Source organism: Myotis yumanensis, unplaced genomic scaffold (genome assembly GCF_028538775.1).
Source record: "Myotis yumanensis isolate MYYU_CA2020_CCGP unplaced genomic scaffold, mMyoYum1.0.hap1 SCAF_2, whole genome shotgun sequence".
NCBI classification, from domain to species: Eukaryota; Metazoa; Chordata; class Mammalia; order Chiroptera; family Vespertilionidae; genus Myotis; species Myotis yumanensis.
Window position 1 is genome coordinate 161,101,792 of NW_027223753.1, and position 14,299 is coordinate 161,116,090.

The window sequence follows — 14,299 nt, forward strand, 5'->3', positions numbered from 1 at the left end:
TGACTCAGGGGCCATATGGAACATCAACCTCTAGTCCTATGCATGCTCTCACCTCATTTGCTCAGCCTCTTTGCCTAGATCCTGATCTGTTAATATCCAGGACTACTGCTGTAGATGATTTTCTAAAGTTCACCCCTTGCCTGAGCTGAATCTCAGCATGCACTGCTGTGCTAACACTGAGCTGGCCCACCTGAGCAGTGGAACTAGCTAGTCCCATTCTTGTCCATCTGAATTCCCATTATGGACATCATCTCTATTTTGGGGCTATCTTGTTCTATATGTCTCCAAGAGACAAAATAAGCAAAACTTGCTTATTCTAAGCTGTTTGCTGAATTATTACACTTAATTAAGTCAGCAAGTTAACTGTGAGGGCATAAAATATCCTTGCCTACGTTCATCGTCAATCAGTGACAGGCTCTCTCTCCTTACATATCTACCCAACTTGGAATTTTACCTTCTTATGTACCATGTATTCTAACAGTGCAGCTCAACAAGTTGAGCTACCAAATCTACTAGGATATATACATACATAACAATTTAAAAATAGTAAGTATACATTTAATGTAGCCCAACCAATATTATCTATGAAAACAAGTGGCAAGGAGAACAAAGATAACTCTACATACCTCCCAAATATCATTCTGAGTTTTAATCTTTTCTCCTACAAAACTCAGTCACTTATCTACTTTACTTCCTGGGAACATGATGGTAAACGAAGTAACTACTTAGCAATTAGAAGGTGAATAGAGAAAGAGAGGCATAAGCACACACACACCTGAATAGAGAAAGAGAGGCATAAGCACACACACACCAACATATTATTAAAATGGAAGACCAATTGCATAATCCTGATAATTTATTAAACCCTCAGAATTAAGTATTATATTTAAATAAAAAAGTAAAAAAAAGGAGAAACCAAGATGGCGGCATAGGTAAACACCTGAAATTGCTGCCTCGCACAACCACTTCAAAAATACAATTAAAAGACAAAGCAGACATCATCCAGAACCACAGGAAGGCTGGCTGAGTGGAAATTGTACAACTAGAAGGAAAGAGAAAAGCACACTGAGACTCAGAAGAGGTGCAGAAGTAAAGTGCAGAGGTACAGAGGCTCGAGCACGCGTGGAAAGGGGCTGGCAACTGAGGACGCCGGTGTCTTTTGCAATCAGGAGGGAGGCACAAGTTCCCAAAGGCCCTGACTTCAGTTCCGGGAGAGTCTCTGGGGACCCAGACTCATACAGGGAGAAACTGGACTGTCTGGCAGCGGGCGGAACTCGAAGGCGGCTTTCTCTCAGAGGTGCTTGCAGCAAATACTGAGGAACACTGAGATGCAGGGCCTCTTAGGGCAGGACTGAGGATCAGCCATAGCTGTTTGCTCCACCCTATTGATTCCCTGAGACCCCGCCCCAACCAAGCCCTGTGCAGAGGCTTTTGCATATGAATGGGCTGGCCCTTTGAGATCTAAAATTACCTAACAAACTGCAGCTGGGTCAGAAAGACCCAGAACATCCAAAAGAAGGCCCAAGGCCCCACAGCAGCTTGCACTGCTTCACAGCTGGGCCTCATCTGGGCACCTCCAAAACCCAAACAAGGAAGAGGAACCTGCAGATTTTCCATAGCTCCTGCTGGGTAGCCTCAGGCAGAGACTAAATTAGCACCTCCTTAGAGATCCAAGAGCCTGTGTACCCAGTGGTCAGATTGGGACCATCCAGATTACAACTCCTCAGATCCATAAGGGACACACTCAGGGGGCAGACTCAGTGAGCACCAAAGCCCCACTGAAGCAAGTCTTGCCCCAGAAGGGTGTCTTCAGCACAGAAGTTCTCCCACTGCAGACACAGCTGATTCTCACAGCCAATTGGCCTGGAGGTCAATTCCTCCCAGTGATACCGACAACAATCAAGGCTTAACTACAACAAGACTGTGCACACAGCTCACAAAGGGATGCACCAAGAGTGTCCACCCCAGGTAATTGGGGAGGCTGAGCCACTCGGCCCTATAGGACACCTAGCACACAAAGCCACTCTATCAACACAGGGAAGCATAAAAAATGTGGAGACAAAGAAACAGGTCACAAATGACAGAAATGGAGGAAAGCAAACGACTGGATATAGAGTTCAAAACCACAGTTATAAGGTTTTTCAAGAATTTTATGGAAACCGCCGATAAATTTAGTGAGACTCTTGAGGATATGAAAAAGGACCAACTAGAAATTAAGCATACACTGACTGAAATAAAGAATAATATACAGAGATCCAACAGCAGACAAGAGGATCCCAAGAATCAAGTCAAAGATTTGAAATACGAAGAAATAAAAAATACCCAACCGGAAAAGCAAAAAGAAAAAAGAATCCAAAAATACGAAGATAGTGTAAGGAGCCTCTGGGACAACTTCAAGCGTACCAGAATTATAGGGGTGCCAGAAGAAGAGAGAGAGCAAGATATTGAAAACCTATTTGAAGAAATAATGACAGAAAACTTCCCCTATCTGGTGAAAGAAATAGACTTACAAGTCCAGGAAGCGCAGAGAACCCCAAACAAAAGGAATCCAAAGAGGACCACACCAAGACACATCATAATTAAAATGCCAAGGGCTAAAGACAAAGAGAGAATCTTAAAAGCAGTAAGAGAAAAAAAGTCAGTTACCTACAAGGGAGTACCCATACGATTGTCAGCTGATTTCTCAACAGAAACTATGCAGGCCAGAAGGGAGTGGCAAGAAATATTCAAAGTGATGAATACCAAGTACCTACATCCAAGATTACTTTATCCAGCAAAGCTATTATTCAGAATTGAAGGTCAGATAAAGAGCTTCACTGATAAGAAAAAGCTAAAGGAGTTCACCACCACCAAACCAGTATTATATGAAATGCTGAAAGGTATTCTTTAAGAAGAGGAAGAAGAAGAAAAAGGCAAAGGTACAAATTATGAACAACAAATACATATCTATCAACAAGTGAATCTAAAAATCAAGTGAATACAAAATCTGATGAACAGAGTAAACTGATGAATATAATAGAATCAGGGGCATAGAAAGGGAGTGGACTGACAATTCTCAGGGGGGAAAGAGGTGTGGGGGTGTGGGAAGAGACTGGACAAAAATCTTACACCTATGGATGAGGACAGTGGGGGGTAAGGGCAGAGGGTGGGGTGGGAACTGGGTGGAGGGGAGCTATGGGGGTAAAAAAGAGGAACAACTGTAATAAACTGAACAATAAAGATTTATTAAAAAAAAAAAAAAGTAAAAAAAGACTTACAAATTTCTTTCCGGACTAATGAAGGAACAGTATGATTTTCATGTCCTTTCTTTTTAGATCCATGTCTTTTGCCTTCTAAAGGTCTGGGATTACATCTATTTTCTGAATATACTATTTCTGAACCTATTAATTAAAACAAAAATTCATAAGCAATAAGGGAACTACTTCATTGAGAAAAGGTTATCAAAATAGAAGCATTTAATAAATAAAACCTGAATCTTCATTTCTCAAAATGTTCCGCAGCAAAGAAGCACAGCCATCAAGCCCCTGTACAGATTCAGTCTGTAAGGAGAAAGTCATTTGGAAACATTTATATATAATTTTAATGCAAGAGAAGAAAACATTGCATAGTTTAAAAATTTCTTTTAGGAACAATTTAGTATTGGTAGAAAATGTTTTAAAGTAAAAGCATTCATATTTCCTTAGGGCAATTAATACTTTACCTTTGAATTTTTATCCCCACTTGTTAGCTTTTACCTGAAGACTAATTAAAAGTGTGCAATGTATCGATTCAGTTTAATCTTACCTGACTTTCTGAGTCAGAATAGATAGGATAGCCAGAATCTGCATTAGAACGTGATAGCTTTCTCAAATGGATCCTAGAAAACAAGTTTAATATTTTTACAAATAATACACAAACTTTTTCCCCATAATATATTATAAGTAGTCATTTTCTTTCAAGCAAAGGTTGGATAAGAGAACTTGTCCAACCACGTAAAAAGATGGATTTATATAGCACTTTATGAAGATTGTAAAGCCTGTTAAACATTAAAATGATCAACATGGGTAGATATGGATGGTTCCTACCTAGAGTTTTGTGAAGGTAGAGACCCCACTAGTTATCTAGGGTAGGTTAAATTTAGTCCAGCACAAAGACCTGAAAAATCTCGAGATTTCCTGAAGTTGTAAGCTTCTTTAAGTACTTACTGCTTCTTTCCATTTGTTAATTTAGCAGGTCCGGTGTGCTTTCCTGAAGATAACACCTATGAAATAACATATTATATTATAGTAGTTACACAAATATTTTTCTATTATACTCTCAGTATACTGTCTTGACTAAACCTGAAATATCACTCTTTTCCTTTCTATTGTGGTAAAACATAACATAAAATTTACCATTTTTGCCATTTCTAAATGTATAGTTCTGTGGCATAAAGTACATTAATACTGTTGTGCAACCATTGCCATCATCCATCTCTAGAACTTTTTCACCTTCCCAAACTGAAATTCTGTACCCATTACACATTAACTTCCCAGCCCTTCCTCCCCTCAAGCCCTGGCCAATACTCTGTCTCTATGAATTTGACTACTTTAGAGAGCTCATACAGTATTTGTGTCCTTTTGTGACTGGCTTATTTCACTTAATACATCTTCAAGGTTCATCCATTTTGCAGTATGTATCAAAATTTCCTACCTTTTTAAGGTGGAATAATATTCCATTTTTGAATATACCATGATACTAATTTTTCATAAATGTGATATATTCTAAAAACTCATAATTACAACTGAACTCACAATTTGTTGTATATAAAATGTCAAGCAAGCAACATATGTATTTGTTCCTTAAGTCTATGTGAGTTGAAGTGAAGAACTATGATTGTAACCAACCAGAGTAAGTTGGACTATATAGTCAATCCCTGAACATGTTCTACATTTCCCAAATTCTTCAAAACATATACAGGCAGGCCTTGGGTTACGTCGGACTCGACTTATGTCATTTCGTGGTTATGTTGCCTTCTCCCATTTACAGTATTTATAAAAAAAAAAAGTTCCGTCATTTCGACATATGTACATATGTGCTTTATGTTTTTTATTATCTATTTACCACAAGGTCAGGAATTGTTATCTTTTAATTTTTTTTACTATTTCACTTCATTACTGCTGTGTATGTGCTCCATGTGAGTGACGTAGGAGCATATGTAGGTGGATTCCAACTTACTGCGAAAATTGAGTTACGTCAAGCCGTAGGAACGGATCTCTGACATAACCCGAGGACTGCCTGTAATTTAAGTATAGGGCAGAGTCCATAACTCTATTTATCCACATCCTATATAATAAAAGCCTAATATGCAAATTATAGCCTCAACCAGGAGTTTGACCAGTTCGACCAGGGGGCGGGGCCAGTCAAACCGCCCACTGCCCCTCCCCCTGGCCAGTCAGCCCCCTACACCCCTTTAGGGCAGGCTGGCCAGACCCCACCCATGCGCGAATTTGGCACCAGGCCTCTAGTTCTTTATAATGCCTGACAAGGCCAGCACACAAAAACTACCATTCCTCTTTATCCACATCTCATTCTCTCAATCTTTCTTTTTAAAGTCATATAGCAATACTGTTTTTATTAAATTTTTTAATTAAAATGTAAGTGGGCTACCTTTTGTGTGTAAGAAAAAATATGCATTTGTTTTTACATGCATCCAATATCTTGAGAGTTACACATGAAACAGTTCATCGTAGTTGCCTCTGGAGAGGGAAACTAAGAATCTGGAGGACAGAGCAGGAAGGGAGACTTTGCATGGATCTCCTTTCATAGCTTGACAACTTTATACCAGATAAATATATTATCTCTATTAAAATGTAATTTTAAAAAGACATGGTTAAATCCTTACTTACTCCCTCATATCACCACTCAGGTGTAGTCACTGTTGGCAGTATACATTTATGATTTTTCTTGACATGTTTACATATTTCATCCCAAGATAGCTCTGAGCAGTAACTAAGCTTTCTGGATTTATATAATGTTCTTTTATTTGTTTGAATATGTACTCCTTCCTTCTAAGAATGCTATTGAAAACACACTGAAAAAGTTGGATTGATAGAGTTATATTTCTCCTTGAGATAAGCTGAATACAATGGAGTCACAAAGCCAGCGGTGAGAACCAATGGTCTCTGCAGATCCTTGGGGTTTTTCTCTTAAGTCTATCTATGTTGGTGCCTGAGCCAGAACCATAATAAAAAATCCAAAGCATGAGTCTGCTAAGTCCAAAACAACTACCACAATTATTATCTTTCAAAATCAAAAGTACTGAGATAAATGTATGGCATAATTGTAAGATCATACATAGTGTTTCTCAAAAAAAATATACATGAGGTTATATTACAATCAAGCAAAGAAAATTACCTAGAATTAAGACACCTTACAACAGTAATTATCATATCTCAGAATATATATATAAATTGTCTGAGGTAACTTCAGAGTAAGTTTCAGACATCATACCCCTTTATAATTAAATATTTAATCCTAAAGATTTCCAAAGAACAAAGTCACTCTCATATAACTAAAATATAATTATCAAAATCAGGAAAGTAGCAATAATACCATATTATAATCTAATCTACAGGCTATTCACATTTAATCACCCCAATACTGCCCTTTATAAAAATCTGGTCTATGTCCAATCCAGGATCATATGTTGCATTAAGTTGTCATATGTCTTTAGCCTCCTTTAGTCTGAAATAGCTTCTTGAATTGTCATTGTCTTTTACAGCCCTGACATATTTAAAGAATACAAACCAGCTATTTTGGTAGTGTCCCTCTGGACATTTAGACATTTCTGATGTTTCCTCATTATTAGACTCAGGTTGTGCATTTTTGGCAGTAATACCACAAAAAGGATGCCATGTCCTTCTCTATACAGCCTGAGTAGGCACATGATGTCAGTCTGTCCCATTGCTGCTGATATAAACTTGGAGTACTAAAGATGGTGCTTGCTAAGTTTTTCATTGTAAGGTTACTTTTAAAAAATATATGATTTTTATTTATTTATGAGAGGATAGGAAAGGAAGAGATAGAAACATCAGTGATGAGAGAATCATTGATCGGCTGCATCTTGCATGCCCTGCACTGGGGACTAAATTACCAACACCAAGTCCGCAACACTGGCATGTGCCCTGACTGGGAATCAACTGTAACCTCCTGGTTCTCTAGTTCCACACTCAACCACTGAGCCACAACGGCTGGACTATAAGGTTACTTTTTTACCTTTGTAAATATTAAGCATCTTGTGAGGAGATACTTTAGATCACGCAGACATCCTATTCATCAAACTTCTGCTCAGTAGTTTTAGTATCCATTGATGATTCTTGCCTTAAATCAAATGCTTGCCAAACAGTGATTTTTCTAACTTACATCATTCCTTCTACATTAATTGGCATTTGACTTTACTGAAGCACTTTTCCTTCTTCATTTATTTGTTATTATAGACTAGTTGATTCCTATTGTATTCAATAGGTTATGTCCACTATTATTATTTTGATGCTCAAATTGTCCCAGATTCTCTTAGTATGAGTCTCTTCAAACTGGCTCTGGGCTAATTTTTTAATTTTTAATTGTGGTAAGAACATAGCATGAGATCTAACCTCTTAACAAATGTTTAAATGTACAACACAGTATTGTTGATTATAGACATGACTAGAGGCCCTGTGCACACGAAATTCGTGCACGGGTAGGGTCACTAGGCCTGGCAGGAGATCAGGGCCGATCAGGGCCTTCCTTCTGGCTGCCAGCTGGGGCATCCCATCCCCAGCTGCCAGCCAGGGCCTTCTTTATTTCCACACCACCCCCTGGTGGTCAACAGACGTCATAGTGAGCATTGAACTTCCAGTCTCCCAGTCAAACTCTCAAGGGGACAATTTGCATATTAGGCTTATATATATATAGATGTTGTATAGCACATCTCTAGAACTTATTCATCTTGCATAACTGAAACCTTATTCTTACTAAAAAGATACTCCCACTTCCTCCTCACTCCAGCCCCTAGCAACTACCATTCTCCTCTACTTCTATGAGTTTGACTATCTTAGATAACTTATATAAGTGGAATGTGATATTTGTCCTTCTGTGATTGGCTTCTTTCACTTTGCGTAATATCAAGAGTCACCTATGTCGCATATGGCAGAATTTCCTGTTTTTTAAAAGCTGAATATTTCTTTATTCATTCATCCATCAATGGACATTTATGTTGTTACCACACCTTAGCTATTATGAATAATGCTGCAGTGAACATGGGAATGCAAATACCACTTCAAGATTGTTTTTCTTTTGGACACCCAAAGTGGGATTAATTTTTCTGAGAAACCTTCAGTTTTTCACAGCAGCAGTACCCTTTACATGTCCACCAACAACATACAAGGGTTCCAATTTCTCCACATCCTCACCAATACTTATTTCCTGTTTGGTTTTCATATATATTTATAATAGAGATCCTAACTGTGATTTTGATTTGCATTTCCCTGATGATTAGTGATGACCATCTTTTCATATCTGTTGGCCATTTGTATGTCTATAATTAATACTCACAAGTTCTTTGCCCTTTTAAAAATTAGGTTGTGTTTTTCTTTATATTTTTGAGTTTCAGGAGTCCATTTATATTATGGATATTAGCCCTTTATCATATATAGGTCTTACAAATGTATCCCCCCATTCTTTAAGTTGTGCTTTCACTCTGTTAATTATTCCCTTTGCTCTGCTTATCTTATGATTTCCCTATCTCAGCTCTTGTATTAACCATTTCTCCAACGGAATTGACCATTTCTCCAAGAAGCTGTGGTTCCTTTTAATGGACAATGGTATTTAGAAACCAAGATTTAGGCACTAGATGTGCTCTTTGCTACTGCGGCTTCCAATCTTTTTTCATAAGATTATTTACTTAGTCATCATGACTTGATAGTTGTAATTTTGAATCTTGTGTTTTTATTTTTAAATATTTTCCATATTAACATAGTCTTCAAAATTTTTTAATGGATACATAGTATTTCCTTGAGTGCAAGTAATATGATATGTCCTTGGTTTGCTTTTTGTTTTTCACAATTTAAAAATGAACCTGAAATAAATCTTTCCATATACTGAAAATAGCCTTTTCATATTCCGGATTAAAAGCTTAATTAGCCCTTGTCAGGTGGCTGAGTTGGTTGGAGCGTCATCCCCTACACCAAAAGATTGCAGGTTAGATTCCTGGTCAGGGCACATACCTAGGTTGAGGGTTTGATCCCTGGTCAGAGTGCCTGTGGAAGCCAACAATCGATGTTTCTCTCTCTCCCTTCCTCTCTAAAACTGATAAAAAAAACATATTTTCGGGTGAAGATTTTTTTAAAAGCTTATTTGATGAAAGGCTATTTGTTGTTCAATGGCCCTTGATACAAATTGTAAAAGCGCTCTCCAAACTGAATGCCCCAAATCACAATGCACAAGAGATTATGTTTTACCTCACACTTTCTTCCACTTTTTACTCTGCTATTTGAGAAAAATATAAGTCCTACTTCCTACCAACCAGAGCAAGATAAACTTACATTTTTGGAATGATTTAGAGATTTTCATTTCCAATTAATCCACACCCTGTGAGCTGATATTATTTGTAAGAGGTGGAAACCTAAATTTCAGAGAGGTGGCTTATTCGGCCTTACACCTTCTCAGGATAGTGTAATGTTTAAAAGAATGGACTCGGCCCAGCTCTATGGGTCTGAATCCTGTCTCCACTGCTAACCACGGGTGTAACTGCAGGGAAATTATTTATTCCATTCCCTCAATTTCCTCATCTATAAAATGGGGACGATAACAGTACCTACCTCCTAAGGCTATTGTGAAGATTAAATGAAAAATTATATGTAATACATAAAAGCACTTGCAATAGTACCTACCACATCGCTATCTAAATTTAGCTGCTATTGCTATTATTAAGATGGTAGTAAACTAAGTTTTAAAGGGGACTACATTTTGTTACATTTATGCCAAGTCTGAGATAGATGTTTCACCAGATTCTTTTGACTTAATCTTCCCAATTCTTTGAGGCAACATTTAATACCTATTTATACCTATTTTATAGAGGAGGCTCAGAAAAGTAAAAAGTGTTTTGCTTACTATCACTACAGTAGTGGCAGAATAGGAATTTAAATCTGTGACTATGATTACAAAACCATGGTACTGCCTCTTGCTGACTGGGTATATTCTGAGTTCATAGAAGAGAAAGATCTATGAAGGTGAGGCTGGTCTGGAAGTACTCATGAGAAAGTCTTAAAAAAACGGTAAGATTCACATTCATGGGGAAAACCAGCATTATAGGTGAGCTAATAAATGATGGAAGACCAAAACAAGAAGAAGAGGAAGGCTGGATATATTTAAAGAGAAGTAGCTACTCCATGTCAGGTGCTGTCCTAGGCCTTGAAGATGTAGACATGAATTGTGCAGTAAGGAGGCGGGTAGATTAGCGACTTTTTTAGCCTGAAAAGGGGTTTGATTAAGGTTAGAAGAGGGCACAAAAGGGGAGCCACGGGGCACCCAAACAATGGGGATGGGAGAGTGTTTGCATCTGGGCTGCACACAGCGCGCCGGCGTGGAAGCGGGAGGGAAGCAGGAGGCCCCGGGCGCCCGGGGCTCTGCACAACAGGTGGGCAGCGCTGGGCAATGCAGGGACAGGGCTGGTAAGAAATGCAGTCTCGGGCCGAAGAACTGAGATTTTTATCTTGAAAAGTAAGTGTTCCCGGCTCAGATTGTAAGCAGAGTCGCTTAGTTACAACGAGGATGTGCATTTGAGAGGAGTAAGGCTAAAGGCAGTGACACCGACTAGACGGCTTTTTCAACGACTGGTAACATACCAGCAATTGTGACGAAAGATTAACTACGAGCGGCAGTGGGTGGAAGAGCCGAGAACCGGGATTTGCTGCAACCAAGTCCTGAGCTTAAGTCCCCCCGACCCGGCGGCCGAGGCGGAACCCGAACCCGGGCCTCGCCAAAGCCAGCGCTTCGGAGGGCGACGCCTAGAAGAGTGTGCACCTATGTTCAGAGCGGCTGTTACGATGTTGGGATCAGGCGTCTCCCCGACTCCTCCTTCCCAGCATTCGTAATGCGGCGCGCTGACTTTTTTGGGGGTCACAGTTTTGCACTTCTCCCAGCTCGAGAACCCCCCTCAGTCCCTCTCCCGCCGCACCGTGGACGCCTCAAGGTCCACAGCCCTCACCTGGCCCGGCCGGGATCCGGACCTAACCATCTCCTGCAGCTTCAGAGAAGACCAGACCGAAGGCAGCAACACCAAACGATAAAAGGAATTAACCGCCGCGGACTCCCGACCGCCCTTGGCCCGCCCCCCGGGCTTCCGCTTCCGGGAAGGAGCCCGCGGAATACCCCGCCTCATGGTCTCCGGCGCGCCGCCGAGGCCTCGGAGCGTCTGGCAGCCGGCCCACCGGGCTTGCGCAATAGACCTCTCCCGGCTCCGGGCTACACACTCTTGTGAACGGGGCGGGGCCAGGGAGGGGCGGAGCCGGGAGGGGAGGGGCGGGGTCTGGCGAGGAGGGGCGGGGCGAGGAGTCCAGGCTCTGGGCTGAGCACCACTGGTTCCACCATAACCTGCAAGACCTGAGTTCAAGGTCTAGCGGTGATGGCTTCTGGTGGAGGATAGCCACCCTGCATCAGCTGGGGGAAGTGACAACAGGACTCAGCAGGGCCTCTTTTAGATGCCATTGTAAATATAATTGCTTTCTTAATTTCCTTTTCAAATTGTTGTTAGTTGTGTGCTAAATTTGTATCCTGCTACTTTGTTGAATTCCTGTATCAGTTCAACAGTTTTTCTGTTGTTGTTGAAATCGTTAGTTTTCTAGAAACATCAATGATAAGAGACAATCATTCATCGGCTGCCTCCTGCACGCCCCTTACTGGGGATGGAGCCCACAACCTAGGCATGTGTCCCAACCGTAATTTAACTGTGACCTCCTGGTTCCTAAGTTGATGTTTGTTGGAGTAAGTTCTTCCTTGATCCTGCTTACAGAGCCAATTATGGGAATACTTACTCCTTCATCCTGCTCAACTCTGCCAATTATAGGGTGCACAGGTCCTCCTCTGCTAGGAACTGTACCTTCATGGACGCCGGGTATTAGACGGAGAAGATATGAGCAGTCATAGGTGTATAAGAGAGTCTTTATTGTAGCCTAAGTAGCCATTGCTACTAAGGAGCCATTAGACAAAGCAGTTCTTCAAAGTAGCTTCGCACAGTAGCCGCTCAAAGCAGCCCTTGTTAATACAGTAGCAAACACAGGAGCCATACCAAGCAGGTGCACCCTATATAAAAGCAGCTTCTCACCAGCTGGTCAGTAACACATCTTTATACCAATTTAGACAAAAGAAGCTCCTTGCAAATTGTGACATCAATATTTGTGCTACAGAAAGTCACGCTTGCGCAATGCATACAGTACAATCATTGTGTCCTTGCTTTTGCACCTGGATATGACAAATTGGCCTTGAGCATCTGGCGTACTTTGGACAGGGACCCCACACTCCAATTGGCCATGAACATCTGGCATACTTTGATTAGGATTTCCACAATGCTCAACCACTGAACCACAAAGGCCAGGCTACTTGATAACTTTTTAATTATCTTTAAAATCTTGGCTAAGGGTGTCTTCTTTTTTCTACCATATTGAGACTCATAAGAAGTCACCATAGTCCAGAGGAAATATGTTGGTATCTGGGAGTGGAGGGTGGGGTGGGGTGAGGGAAGATAAAGAGGACAGATGTGCTTCTGTATAGGAGGTAAAATGAACAAGACTTGGTGAAGATCTGGGAGGTATTTACATTGGCCTTGGTTTCCAGGTTTTGTATCTGTATGGGTGATGGGAGGGAAGTTTATGAACTCATTTCCCCCAATGTTTTATTATGAAAAATATAAACTAGGAACTCATTTTTGGGCATATTGATTAGGGATGTCTTGAAGTCATCCTAGAGATAGCAAGAAGGAAGTTTTGAGATTGGTGGTGAGGTATGGGATACACATTCCTGAGTCATCTGTGGGAACAGAAGCCAAAGGCTTCTGAGTTTGCTTCCAGCTTGCTTCCTTAAGGAAGCCTTTCCTCCCACTTCTCTATCCCACTCCTGTAAACTAGGTCATGTGCCCCTGTACTAGGATATTATTGTACCACTTATCACTTGTGTGATTAGTTGTTAATGTCTGTCTTCCCAAATAGAATTTAGTCACTATGAAAGCAAGGACCTTATCTTAGCCTAGTATCCCAATATATAGCATAATACCTTGTATATAGTAGAACCTTTTAAATTATTGAATAAATAAATGAACCAACCAGTGTTTGGACTGCTTTGGTACATTGGGGCTGACAGCCACTTAAATGCTCTGAGACTCAGATTTATCCAGGACATTTATGTCCTTCTAGCATCATGGTTAATGATTCTGCTTGGTCAAGGCAGTGTTTTATAATTTAGTGCATTAGACCAATAGTTGAACTAAAAACACAGTTAAGATTTATAGCCAGGATACAAGATTCAAAAGTCAGAAGCTGTATACTGGAATATAAATTAAGTGTTGGAAGCATGAGCTCAGATCTGCCTGGAAAGATCTGAGACTGCCCTGTTGCTTTTCCTCAAGTCATTTGGTGTCTTCTGGAATGATTTCTAATCCCATGGTTCTTAAATCTTTGGAGATCATATGCAATTTTGAGAATTTGCTAAAAAGCTTTCTTTTTCTCTCAGAAAAATGTTAATGTGCAATATATATATATATATATATATATATATATATATATATATATTTTAGAGGCCTGGTGCACGACATTCGTACACTGAGGGGAGTCCCTCAGCCCGACCTGCACACTCTCACAGTCTGGGACCCCAAGGGGTCCTTAGCACTGCTGCAGAGGTGGGAGAGGCTCCCACCACCGCCACTGCACTCACCAGCTGTGAGCCCGGCTTCTGGCAGAGTGGTTCTCCCCCGTGGGAGCATACTAACCACCAGGGGGTAGCTCCTGCATTGAGCATCTGCCCCCTGGTGGTCAGTGAGCATCATAGCAACCGGTCATTCCACCGTTTGGTCTATGCACATATTAGGGTTTTATTATATAGGATATATAATTTATCAGAAGCATTCCAGAACCTCTCCAAGAATTTCAGGTTAAGAATTCTATTTTTACCTAATTCAAAACCAGCTTTCCACACTTGAGTGTCCAGCTCCTTCTGTTGCAGGGCCCTGATGATCTTGGAAGTTGTTGGTTAACTAGGAATAGTGAGGTGCCTGACTGAACAGCATCAAGGAAAGAAAAGCAAGGAACAC

General features: G+C 40.6%; 1 protein-coding gene across 1 annotated transcript in view; it reads right to left on the minus strand.

Moving 5' to 3' along the window:
• CCDC14 (coiled-coil domain containing 14) overlaps positions 1-11,304 on the minus strand; it is a 62,007-nt gene extending 50,703 nt beyond the window's left edge. The window contains exons 1-5 of the mRNA XM_070406352.1: positions 11,207-11,304; positions 4,185-4,240; positions 3,784-3,856; positions 3,470-3,539; positions 3,258-3,380 (exon numbers count right to left, since the gene is read on the minus strand). Of these exons, the coding sequence (XP_070262453.1) occupies positions 3,258-3,380; positions 3,470-3,539; positions 3,784-3,856; positions 4,185-4,240; positions 11,207-11,236 (352 nt within the window). The 5' untranslated portion in view covers positions 11,237-11,304. The remainder of the gene's footprint in view (positions 1-3,257; positions 3,381-3,469; positions 3,540-3,783; positions 3,857-4,184; positions 4,241-11,206) is intronic.
• Positions 11,305-14,299: the final 2,995 nt, after the last annotated feature.